At 48.1% G+C, this 12,984-nt stretch overlaps 1 protein-coding gene across 2 annotated transcripts in view; it reads right to left on the minus strand.

The window, feature by feature from the left end:
* Window positions 1-12,984, minus strand: part of top3b (DNA topoisomerase III beta) — a 129,278-nt gene that overhangs the window by 92,256 nt on the left and 24,038 nt on the right. For both annotated transcript variants that reach the window (XM_072498403.1, XM_072498397.1), the window contains 2 exons: window positions 3,375-3,481; window positions 2,896-2,970 (listed from right to left, as the gene is read on the minus strand). In XM_072498403.1, the coding sequence (XP_072354504.1) occupies window positions 2,896-2,970; window positions 3,375-3,481 (182 nt within the window). The remainder of the gene's footprint in view (window positions 1-2,895; window positions 2,971-3,374; window positions 3,482-12,984) is intronic.

Genomic DNA, 12,984 nt, shown 5'->3' on the forward strand with positions numbered 1-12,984 from the left:
AAGGGGCTGGGGAACATGCAGGCAGGGAAGGCCCCGGGACCAGATGGGTTCCCGGTGGAATTTTATAGAAAATATGTGGACTTGTTGGCCCCGCTGCTGGTAAGGACCTTTAACGAGGCCAGAGAAGGGGGTCCCTACCCCCGACAATTTCGGAGGCGACGATATCGCTAATCTTGAAGCGGGATAAAGATCCGCTGCAGTGCAGGTCCTATAGGCCTCTCTCACTGCTAAGTGCGGACGCCAAGTTGCTAGCAAAGGTGCTGGCAACGAGGATAGAGGATTGTGTCCTGGGGGTGGTGCACGAAGACCAGACAGGGTTCGTAAAGGGGAGACAACTAAATGTCAATGTGCGACGGCTATTAGGGGTGATAATGATGCTCTCAGTTGAGGGGGAGGCAGAGATAGTGGCGGCAATGGATGCAGAGAAGGCATTTGATAAGGTGGAGTGGGAGTATCTATGGGAGGTGCTGAGGGGGTTCGGGGACGGGTTTGTCAGCTGGGTTAAACTCCTCTATGGGGCCCCAACGGCAAGTGTGATCACAGGTCAGCAAAGGTCGGAGTATTTTCGACTATACAGGGGAACAAGACAGGGATGCCCGTTGTCCCCATTACTGTTCGCGTTGGCAATTGAACCACTGGCCATAGCGCTGAGAGACTCCAGAAAATGGAGAGGGGTGATTAGAGGGGGAGAGGAACACCGAGTGTCACTCTACGCGGATGACCTACTGCTGTAGGTGACGGACCCAGTGGGGGGGATGACAGAGGTCATGCAGATATTGAGGGAGTTTGGAGATTTCTCGGGATATAGGCTTAACATGGGAAAGAGTGAGCTTTTTGTGATACACCCTGGGGACCAGAGTAGAGGGATAGATGGCCTACCGCCAAGGAGAGTGGAAAGAAACTTCCGATACCTGGGGATTCAGATAGCCAGGAGCTGGGGAACCTTACACAGACTTAATCTGACATGACTGGTGGAACAAATGGAAGAGGATTTCAAAAGGTGGGACATGCAGCCACTGTCACTGGCGGGCAGAGTGCAGGCAATTAAGATGATAGTCCTCCCGAGGTTCCTATTTGTGTTCCAATGTCTCCCTATACTGATCACTAAGGCCTTTTTTAAAAAAAATAGATAGGAGCATCACGAGCTTCGTGTGGGCAGGGAAGGTCCCGAGGGTAAGGAGGGGGTTCCTACAACGTAGTAGAGACAGAGGGGGACTGGCGTTGCCGAATTTGGGCGACTACTACTGGGCCGCCAATGTGGCGATGATTCGTAAATGAATGTTAGAGGGAGAGGGAGCGGCGTGGAAAAGATTGGAGATGAAGTCCTGCAAAGGGACGAGTTTAAAAGCGCTGGTGACGGCGCCACTTCCGCTCTCACCAAAAAAATTTACCACGAACCCAGTGGTGGCGGCAACATTAAGTATCTGGGGGCAATGGAGGCGACAGAGGGGTGTGCTGGGAGCCTCAGTATGGTCCCCGATCAGGAACAACCATAGGTTTGCCCCAGGGAGGCTGGGCGGAGGATTCCAGAGCTGGCACCGGGTAGGAATCAGGAGAGTGGGAGATTTATTTATAGACGGGACGTTTGCGAGCTTGGGAGCGCTTGAGGAAAAGTATAAGCTGCCCCGGGGAAATTTCTTTAGATATATGCAGGTGAGAGCGTTCACGAAACAACTGGTGAGGGAATTTCCGCTGCTCCCGACACAAGAGATCCAGGACAGGGTGCTTTCGGGGGTGTGGGTCGGGGAGGGCAAAGTGTCAGAGATATACCGGGAGATGAGAGAAGAGGGGGAGGAGTTGGTGGGCGAACTGAAGGGAAAATGGGAAGAAGAGCTCGGGGAGGAGATTGAGGAGGGTTTGTGGGCTGATGCCCTAAGCAGGGTAAACTCCTCTTCCTCGTGTGCCAGGCTTAGCCTGATCCAATATAAGGTGCTGCATAGAGCACACATAACGGGAGCAAGGTTGAGCAGGTTCTTCGGAGTGGAGGACAAGTGTGGGAGATGCGGGGGAAGCCCGGCGAACCACACACATATGTTTTGGTTGTGTCCGGCACTGGAGGGGTATTGGAGGGGAGTGACGGGAGTGATCTCGAAGGTGGTGAAGGTCCGGGTCAAGCCAGGCTGGGGGTTACGCGCTTTATTTGGAGTTGCAGATGAGCCGGGAGTGCAGGAGGCGAAAGAGGCCGATGTCGTGGCCTTTGCGTCCCTAGTAGCCCGGCGTAGGATTTTACTCATGTGGAAGGAAGCGAAACCCCCCGGGCTGGAGGCCTGGATAAACAATATGGCGGGGTTCATAAAACTGGAGCAGATGAAGTTTGCGCTGAGAGGATCGGCTCAAGGGTTCACCAGGCGGTGGCAACCGTTCCTCGACTACCTAGCGGAACGTTAGTGGGAAGATAGATGACCAGCAGCAGCAACCCAGGGGGAGAGGGGGGGGGGGGGGGGGGGGGGGGTAAATTGTTTGGGTTTTTGGAGGGGGAGAGGGGGGGGGGGGGGGGGAGTATTACTTTGTGTTATTTGGTTAGTTTAGCATGTTAGTTACAAAATGTTATATTGCAGTTATCATGTTACTTTTATTTTTATTTCTTTGATCTGTAAGGGAAAAAATTGTGTTTGAAAACTTTAATAAAATATATTTAAAAAAAAAAAAGTTTGGTTAAGAATTATGTTTAAGAACTGCCTTAAAGAAGGAAAATGAGGTACAAAGGTGGAAAGGTATAGGGAGGGAATTACAAAGCTTGGGACCGAAGCAACTGAAGGTCAAAATTTTCCCAGTTGAGCAGTTGTTATGATTGTCCAACCTCACTCAGTTTTTAACTTGAGGACCAAAATTCAAGCTTCTGTTTCGGATCCGGTCAAATTAAAATATCTTGTGTCCCAGAATAAAATACCTTACCTCGAAGCAGATGTTCTCTCCTTCCTTGTCACAATCCAGCCATAGCACAATGTAATCAACGCCTCGCCCTTCTACCTGTTCAAAACAGACATACTAGTGAATGAATGCTATTAAGTGCTCAAACAATTAACTCAGCAATATTTGATTTACATTGTTAGAAACATACTTAAGTTACTCTTATGAAGATCATAGTGCTATAAAGATTCAACCAATTGCTAATGACTAAACAGTAGTGTGTGACCCAGATCCTGCTGCATCAGTTGCAACACCTTACATTTAGACAGTGAGCAAAACCTTATCCAACAAAATAAAAAGAACCATGTTCCGTTGCATTGTACCTGGAACCTGTTGAAGATTAACCATATTTACCTATGCTCCAAGGTACTTACCAATACTTGACCATGTTGAGTTTGGAAGTGGAATATACAGTACTGATAAGAACGTGACCATTTTGAATTGGGGACTATTGTTTTTCGTACCTGTAAGAACTTTACCATGTTGAGTTTGGGGTTGGCTTCTTTCTTTTCTGTTGGTGCTTTGCTGAAAAGTTCTGCTGGATCAACTTTATCCCAGTTGTTATATTTACCTGAGATTTAAAAAAAACATAGGCTGGATTGCTTCACCTATAAAGATCAATGTCAAGTGATCCCATTATCATACAGCACTAATAGCAGTAATAACAACAGAACAAGAAAAGCCCATTCACGTTATCCATGTCCAGTTTCAGAACCTGATCGGAGAGCTTACTCAGTTTAATATATAATAAAAAGTTCAATATGCATTGGACCAATGATAAAGCTGTGCAAACATGTTTGCTGACACCGGTGAGTGGTGAAAATATGGACAGATCATGCTGGGAGTGCTGGTCAACAGCTGAGGATAAATCACATTGGAACAAATGTATAGAATCATAGAAGTTTACAGCATGGAAACAGGCCCTTCGGCCCAACCAGTCCATGCCGCCCAGTTTTTACCATTAAGCTAGTCCCAGTTGCCCGCACTTGGCCCATAACCCTCTATACCCATCTTACCCATGTAACTATCTAAATGCTTTTTAAAAGACACAATTGTACCCGCCTCTACTCCTACCTTTGGCAGCACATTCCAGACACTCACTACCCTCTGAGTGAAGAAATTGCCCCTCTGGGCCCTTCTGAATCTCTCCCCTCTCACCTTAAACCTATGCCCTCTAGTTTTAGACTCCCCTACCTTTGGGAAAAGATGTTGACTATCTACCTTATCTATGCCCCTCATTATTTTATAGACCTCTATAAGATCACCCCTAAGCCTCCTACGCTCCAGGGAAAAAAGTCCCAGTCTATCCAGCCTCTCCTTATAACTCGAACCATCAAGTCCCGGTAACATCCTAGTAAATCTTTTCTGCACTCTTTCTAGTTTAATAATATCCTTTCTATAATAGGGTGACCAGAACTGCACACAGTATTCCAAGTGTGGCCGTACCAATGTCTTGTACAACTTCAACAAGACGTCCCAACTCCTGTATTCAATGTTCTGACCAATGAAACCAAGCATGCCGAATGCCTTCTTCACCACCCTGTCCACCTGCGACTCCACCTTCAAGGAGCTATGAACCTGTACTCCTAGATCTCTTTGTTCTATAACTCTCCCCAACGCCATACCATTAACTGAGTAGGTCCTGGCCTGATTCGATCTGCCAAAATGCATCACCTCACATTTATCTAAATTAAACTCCATCTGCCATTCGTCGGCCCACTGGCCTAATTGATCAAGATCCCGTTGCAATCCTAGATAACCTTCTTCACTATCCACTGTGCCACCAATCTTGGTGTCATCTGCAAACTTACTAACCATGCCTCCTAAATTCTCATCCAAATCATTAATATAAATCACAAATAACAGTGGACCCAGCACCGATCCCTGAGGCACACCACTGGTCACAGGCCTCCAGTTTGAAAAACAACCCTCTACAACCACCCTCTGCCTTCTGTCGTCCAGCCAATGTTGAATCCAATTGGCAACCTCACCCTGGATCCCGTGAGCTTTAACCTTCTGCAACAACCTACCATGCGGTACCTTGTCAAAGGCTTTGCTAAAGTCCATGTAGACAACGTCGACTGCACTGCCCTCATCTACCTTCTTGGTCACCCCCTCAAAAAACTCAATCAAATTTGTGAGACATGATTTTCCACGCACAAAGCCATGCTGACTGCCCCGAATCAGTCCTTGCCTCTCTAAATGCTTGTAGATCGTGTCTCTCAGAATACCTTCTAGCAACTTACCTACTACAGACGTTAGGCTCACCGGTCTGTAGTTCCCAGGCTTTTCCCTGCTGCCCTTCTTAAACAAGGGCACAACATTCGCCACTCTCCAATCTTCAGGCACCTCACCTGTGGCTGCCGATGATTCAAATATCTCTGTTAGGGGACCCGCAATTTCCTCCCTAGCCTCCCTCAACATCCTGGGATACATTTCATCAGGTCCCGGGGATTTATCTACCTTAATGCGCTTTAAGACTTCCAGCACCTCCTCCTCTGTAATATGCACACTTCTCAAGACATCACTATTTATTTCCCTTAGTTTCCTAACATCCATGCCTTTCTCCACCGTGAATACCGATGAGAAATATTCATTCAGGATCTCACCCAACTCTTGTGGCTCTGCACATAGATGTCCTTGTTGATCCTTAAGAGGCCTACTCTGTCCCTAGTTACTCTTTTTCCCTTTATGTATCTGTAGAAGCTCTTTGGATTCTCCTTTGCATTATTTGCCAAAGCAATTTCATGTCCCCTTTTTGCCCTCCTGATTTCCCTCTTAACTCTATTTCGACAATTTCTATACTCTTCAAGGGATCCACTTGATCCCAGTTATGTACGTCATATGCCTCCTTCTTTTTTTTGACCAGAGTCTCAATATCTCGAGTCATCCAGGGTTCCCTACTTCTACCAGCCTTGCCCTTCACTCTAAAGGGAATGTGCTTACCCTGAACCCTGGTTAACACATTTTTAAAAGCCTCCCATTTACCAGCCGTCCCTTTGCCTGCCAACAGTCTCCCCCAATCTACCTCTGAAAGTTCCTGTCTGATACCATCAAAATTGGCCTTGCCCCAATTAAGAATTTTAACTCTTGGGCCAGACCTATCATTCTCCATAGCTATCTTAAAACTAATGGAGTTATGGTCACTTGTCCCAAAGTGATCCCTCACTAACACTTTTGTCACTTGCCCTTCTTTATTCCCCAAGACGAGGTCAAGTTTTGCCCCCTCTCTAGTTGGTCCATCCACATACTGAATGAGAAATTCCTCCTGCATACACTCAACAAATTTCCCTCCATCCAAGCCCTTAATGCTATGGCTGTCCCAGTCAATGTTGGGAAAGTTAAAGTCCCCTACTATTACCACCCTATTATTCTTGCAGCTATCTGTAATCTCCTTACATATTTGCTCCTCAATTTCCCGCTAACTATTTGGGGGCCTGTAGTACAGTCCTATCAAGGTGATCTCTCCCTTCTTATTTCTCAGTTCCACCCATATAGACTCAGTGGGCGAACCCTCGGATATATCCCCTCTAAGTACTGCCGTGATGTTCTCCCTAATCAAAAACGCCACTCCCCCTCCTCTCTTACCTCCTGTTCTATCCTTTCTATAGCATCTGTACCCCGGAACATTGAGCTGCCAGTCCTGCCCCTCCCTTAGCCATGTTTCAGTCATAGCTATAATATCCCAGTCCCATGTGCCCATCCATGCCCTGAGTTCATCCGCTTTGCCCGTCAGGCCCCTTGCATTGAAATAAATGCAGTTTAATGTAGACTTTCCATGCTCTCTGCCCATGCTTTACACACTCTCCCTTCCTGCCTTTTGTTTCCGACCCCACTGACTTCCTACATCGGTTCCCATCCCCCTGCCACATTAGTTTAAACCCTCCCCAACTGCACTAGCAAACACACCCCCGAGAACATTGGTTCCGGTCCCACCCAGATGCAGACCGTCCGATTGTACAGGTCCCACCTCCCCCAGAACCGGTCCCAATGTCCCAGGAATTTGAAACCCTCCCTCTTGCACCATCTCTCAAGCCACGTATTCATCCTAGCTATCCTGTCATTCCTACTCTGACTATCATGTGGCACTGGTAGCAATCCTGAGATTACTACCTTTGAGGTCCTACTTTTTAGTTTAACTCCTAACTCCCTAAATTCAGCTTGTAGGACCTCATCCAGTTTTTTACCTATATCGTTGGTGCCTATATGCACCACAACAGCTGGCTGTTCACCCTCCCCCTCCAGAATGCCCTGCAGCCGCTCCGAGACATCCTTGACCCTTGCACCAGGGAGGCAACATACCAACCTGGATTCTCGTTTGCGTCCGCAGAAACGCCTGTCTATTCCCCTTACAATTGAATCCCCTATCACTATAGCTCTGCCACTCTTTTTCCCGCTCTTCTGTGCAGCAGAGCCAGCCACGGTGCCATGAACCTGGCTGCTGCCACCTTCCCCTGGTGAGCCATCTCCCCCAACAGTTTCCAAAACGGTAAATCTGTTTTGGAGGGAGATGACCGCAGGGGATCCCTGCACTGCCTTCCTACTCTTCCTGTGTCTGTTGGTCACCCATTCCCTATCTGCCTCAGTAATTTTAATCTGCGGTGTGACCAACTCACTGAATGTGCTATCCACAACTTCCTCAGCATCGCGGATGCTCCAAAGTGAATCCATCCGCAGCTCCAGAGCCATCAAGCGGTCTAACAGGAGCTGCAGTTGGACACACTTCTTGCAGATGACAGAGTCAGGGACACCAGAAGGGTCCCTGACTTGCCACATCTCATAAGAGGAGCATGTATCTTTTACTTAAATTCATATCCATTCACAGATCTGCTATTCTTAATCCTATTCTGTATATATAATTAATTAATGAGCTAGGCAATATAATTTTTTTAAATGACATGACAATGGTTCATATATTTCACTAAGGCAGTGGACATTTTATTCATACAGAAACTGGCCTTCACACTTTCACTACAGCACAGTAATAAAGTAAATACCAGCAGAGCCACACCAATCCATTCCCCATTTCTTTACCACCAGCAGAAACCCTGATTTCATAGGATATGGAAAGCAATAGTTTGCATCTAATAATATAAAGATTGAACCAGAACTGTTTTTTAAAATTCAAAACCTGGTGAAAGTGCCAGTGTACAATTTTGCAGTAAAGTGGAACTTGTCTCCATGCTGAATTGCATACAGCTGTTAAAAATTGGATGCCTGGTGGTTATGCTCCAAGAGACGCACCTAAAGGTGGCGGACCAAGTTAGGCTAAGGAAAGGATGGGTGGGACAGGTGTTCCACTCAGGACTGGACGCAAAGAATAGAGGGGTGGCCATTTTGGTGGGGAAACGGGTAGCATTTGAAGCAAAGAACATCGTAGCAGATAGCGGAGGTAGATATGTAATGGTGAGTGGCAGGCTGGAGGGAATGGAGGTCGTGTTGGTTAATGTGTATGCCCCAAACTGGGACGATGCGGGATTTATGAGACGGATGCTGGGGCGTATACCGGACCTGGAGGTAGGAAACTTGATTTTAGGAGGGGACTTTAATACGGTGCTGGACCCGGGGCTAGATAGATCCAGCTCAAGGACCGGAAGAAGGCCGGCAGCGGCCAAGGTACTTAAGGGGTTTATGGACCAAATGGGGGGAGTGGATCCATGGCGATTTCTTAGACCTAGGGCTAGGGAGTTTTCCTTCTTCTCCCATGTCCATAAAGTGTACTCCCGGATAGATTTTTTTGTTTTGGGAAGGTCGTTGATCTCTAGGGTGGAAGAAGCTGAGTACTCAGCCATAGCGGTTTCGGATCATGCCCCACATTGGGTGGACCTGGAATTAGGAGAGGAAAGGGAGCAGAGAACACTCTGGCGATTAGATGTGGGACTGATGGCGGATGAGGGAGTGTGTGCAAGAGTGCGGGGGTGTATTGAGAGATACCTGGAGGTCAATGACGACGGCGAGGTCCCTGTGGGAGTGGTATGGGAAGCACTAAAAGCGGTGGTCAGAGGAGAGCTGATCTCCATTGGGGCCCACAAAAGGAAAACAGAGGCCAAGGAAAGGGAAAGATTACTGGGGGAGATTTTAAGGGTGGATAGGGAATTTTCAGAGACCCCGGAGGAGGAATTGTACAGGGAGAGGAGACGACTCCAGACGGAATTTGACCTTCTGACCACCAGAAAGGCGGAGGTACTGTGGAGGAAGGCACAGGGGAGGAGGTATGAATATGGGGAAAAGGCTAGTCGCCTGTTGGCTCATCAATTGCGAAAGAGGGCAGCAGCGAGGGAGATAGGAGGAATTAGAGACGAAAGGGGAGACACGGTGCGAAGGGCAGGAAAGATAAATGAGGTGTTCAAGACCTTCTATGAGGAACTGTATAGGTCTCAACCCCCAGAGGGAGAGGAGGGGATGCGGCAGTTCCTGGACCAATTGAGGTTCCCGAAAGTGGAGGAGCGGGGGGTGGTAGGCCTGGGGGCACCGATTGGGGTGGACGAGGTTATTAAGGGACTGGGAAGCATGCAAGCAGGGAAGGCCCCAGGACCAGACTGGTTCCCGGTGGAGTATTACAGAAAATATGTGGACTTGTTGGCCCCGTTGATGGTGAGGACGTTCAATGAGGCCAGGAAAGGGGGGACTCTACCCCCGACGATGTCGTTAATTTTGAAGAGGGATAAAGATCCGTTGCAGTGCGGGTCCTATAGACCCATTTCATTATTGAACGTGGACGCCAAACTATTGGCAAAGGTACTGGCATCGAGGATAGAGGACTGTGTCCCGGGGGTGGTGCACGAAGACCAGACAGGGTTTGTAAAAGGGAGACAACTGAATGTTAACGTGCGACGACTATTAGGGGTGATAACGATGCCCCCAGTGGAGGGGGAGGCAGAGATAGTGGCGGCAATGGACGCAGAGAAGGCATTTGATAGGGTGGAGTGGGAGTATTTATGGGAAGTGTTAAGGAGGTTTGGGTTTGGGAACGGGTTTATTAGCTGGGTTAGACTTCTTTATGGGGCTCCAGCGGCAAGCGTAGTTACAGGTCGACATAGATCGGAGTATTTCCGACTATATAGGGGAACAAGACAGGGATGCCCGCTGTCTCCATTGTTGTTCGCGTTGGCAATTGAACCTCTGGCCATGGCGTTGAGAGACTCCAGGAAATGGAGAGGGGTGATTAGAGGGGGAGAAGAACACCGAGTCTCGTTATACGCGGATGACCTATTGTTATACGTGTCGGACACAGCGGGGGGGATGATAGACGTTATGCAAATTTTGAGGGGGTTCGGGGATTTCTCGGGGTATAGGCTAAACATGGGGAAGAGTGAATTATTTGTGATACATCCAGGGGACCAGAGTAGAGAGATAGAAGGCTTGCCTCTAAGGAAAGTGGAAAGAAACTTCCGATACCTGGGGATTCAGATCGCTAGGAGCTGGGGAACCTTGCACAGACTTAATCTGACACGGTTGGTAGAACAAATGGAGGAGGACTTCAAGAGGTGGGACATGCAGCCTCTATCACTGGCGGGCAGGGTGCAAGCAATTAAGATGATGGTCCTCCCGAGGTTCTTATTTGTATTTCAATGTCTCCCTATACTAATCACCAAGACCTTTTTTAATAAAATAGACAGGAGCATCACGAGCTTTGTGTGGGCAGGGAAAGTTCCGAGAGTAAGGAGGGGGTTCCTTCAGCGTAGTAGGGACAGAGGAGGATTGGCACTACCGAACTTGGGCGATTACTATTGGGCCGCCAATGTGGCAATGATACGTAAATGGATGATGGAGGGTGAGGGAGCGGCGTGGAAAAGACTGGAGAGAAAGTCCTGTAAAGGGACGAGTTTAGAGGCGCTGGTGACGGCGCCGCTACCGATCTCATCTAAAAAGTTTACCACGAACCCGGTGGTGGCGGCAACATTGAATATCTGGGGACAGTGGAGGCGACAGAGAGGGGTGCGGGGAGCCCTGGTGGGGTCCCCAATCAGGAACAACCATAGGTTCGCCCCAGGAAGAATGGATGGAGGATTCCAGAGCTGGTACCAGTTGGGAATTAGGAGGGTGGGAGATTTATTTATAGATGGGACTTTTGCGAGCTTGGGAGCATTGGAGGAAAAGTATAAGTTGCCCCGGGGGAAATTTCTTGAGATATATGCAGGTGAGGGCGTTTACTAGACAACAGGTGAGGGAATTTCCGTTGCTCCCGACACAGGAGATACAGGACAGGGTGCTTTCAGGGGTGTGGGTCGGAGAGGGCAAGGTGTCAGAGATTTACCAAGAGATGAGGGGAGAGGGGGAGGAGTCAGTGGGCGAACTAAAAGGAAAGTGGGAAGAAGAACTAGGGGAGGAGATAGAGGAGGGTATGTGGGCTGATGCCCTAAGCAGGGTAAATTCCTCTTCCTCATGCGCCAGGCTTAGCCTGATTCAATTTAAGGTGCTACATAGAGCACACATAACGGGAGCAAGATTGAGCAGGTTCTTTGGAGTGGAGGACAAATGTGGGAGGTGTGGCGGGAGCCCGGCAAACCACGCACGTATGTTTTGGGCGTGCCCGGCACTGGAAGGGTATTGGAAGGGAGTGACGGGAGTGATTTCGCGGGTGGTGAAGGCCCGGGTCAAACCAGGCTGGGGGTTAGCTCTATTTGGAGTTGCGGAAGAGCCGGGAGTGCAGGAGGCGAAAGAGGCCGACATTGTGGCCTTTGCGTCCCTAGTAGCCCGGCGCAGGATCCTACTCATGTGGAAGGAGGCGAAACCCCCCGGACTGGAGGCCTGGGTAAATGATATGGCGGGGTTCATTAAACTGGAGCAGATAAAGTTTGCCCTGAGAGGATCGGCTCAAGGGTTCACCAGGCGGTGGCAGCCATTTCTCGACTACCTAGGGGAACATTAGAGGGAAGACAGATGACCAGCAGCAGCAACCCAGGGGGAAGGGGGGGGGGGGTTAGTTTAGTTTAGGTCAAAGATACAGGGGTTTTGTTACTTGTGTATTGTTAAAAATTTCTGTCTTGTTATTGTTGCGTTTGCTTTGTAAGAGGGGGAAAATTGTTGTTTGGGAAAAAAATTTCAATAAAACATATTTTAAAAAAAATTAAAAAATTGGATGCCTGTCATTAAGGTAAGAAGATGTCATGCAAACTCATACAAATCAGGTTAAAATACATCACCTCTGTAACTTTACATTCAGGCTCTTAGATGAGCAGGCAAACGAGAGCAAGCATTTCGGAATGCAAACCTTCCAGAAGTCCTAGATTTTCTAGGAATTAAAGACCCATCTCCTGACCACTATTGTAGGCAACCCAGTCGATAAATCATAGGGGAATTAAAACAAACACTTTTTTTTTTTCATTCATTTTCTTTAGCATTTTTGTTTATTAGTCACAAAAATATTGGAGATGGGATAACTGGAGGTTGTGTGTCAAAACCTTCAGGAACACGAGAGAGAGAAAAAACCGAAAGTCAGCGGTCGTGAGGCTGAGAGGGGTGAGGAAAGAAAAGGAGCGCGCGCAGTGCTGAGACCACTGAATATACTTCACCATGAGCAACCAGGAGTGCTTTGCATGTGGGTATACTGGGCATTGGGCACGTGACTGCCCAAGTGCTGATGGCCGCAGTCAGATTAGAGGTGGTGGCAGAGGAAGTTTCACTGCTTCAAGAGATATCTGCTATCGCTGTGGTGAATCGGGCCACCTTGCAAAGGATTGTGAGCTCCAGGAAGATGCCTGCTACAACTGTGGCAAGGGTGGCCACATTGCCAAAGATTGCAAGGAGCCAAAGAAGGAGAGGGAGCAATGCTGCTATAACTGTGGCAGACCTGGACATCTGGCCCGTGACTGTGATCATGCTGATGAGCAGAAATGTTATTCATGTGGAGAATTTGGGCATATTCAAAAGGATTGCACCAAAGTCAAGTGCTATAGGTATGAAGCAGGTGGCCAATTTTGATGAATTTTAATCCTGGCTGGTGTGTTGTAGATTAATCTGCTAATCATCTAATAATAAATATCTTCTGAAAATAATTTTTTTTTAAATAAAAACTTTTTTTTTTTTTTAAAACCTTCAGGAACACGTCTAACCAGTTAATAACCCTAGTGT

This window comes from Scyliorhinus torazame, chromosome 1 (assembly GCF_047496885.1).
Source record: "Scyliorhinus torazame isolate Kashiwa2021f chromosome 1, sScyTor2.1, whole genome shotgun sequence".
Lineage (NCBI taxonomy): Eukaryota > Metazoa > Chordata > Chondrichthyes > Carcharhiniformes > Scyliorhinidae > Scyliorhinus > Scyliorhinus torazame.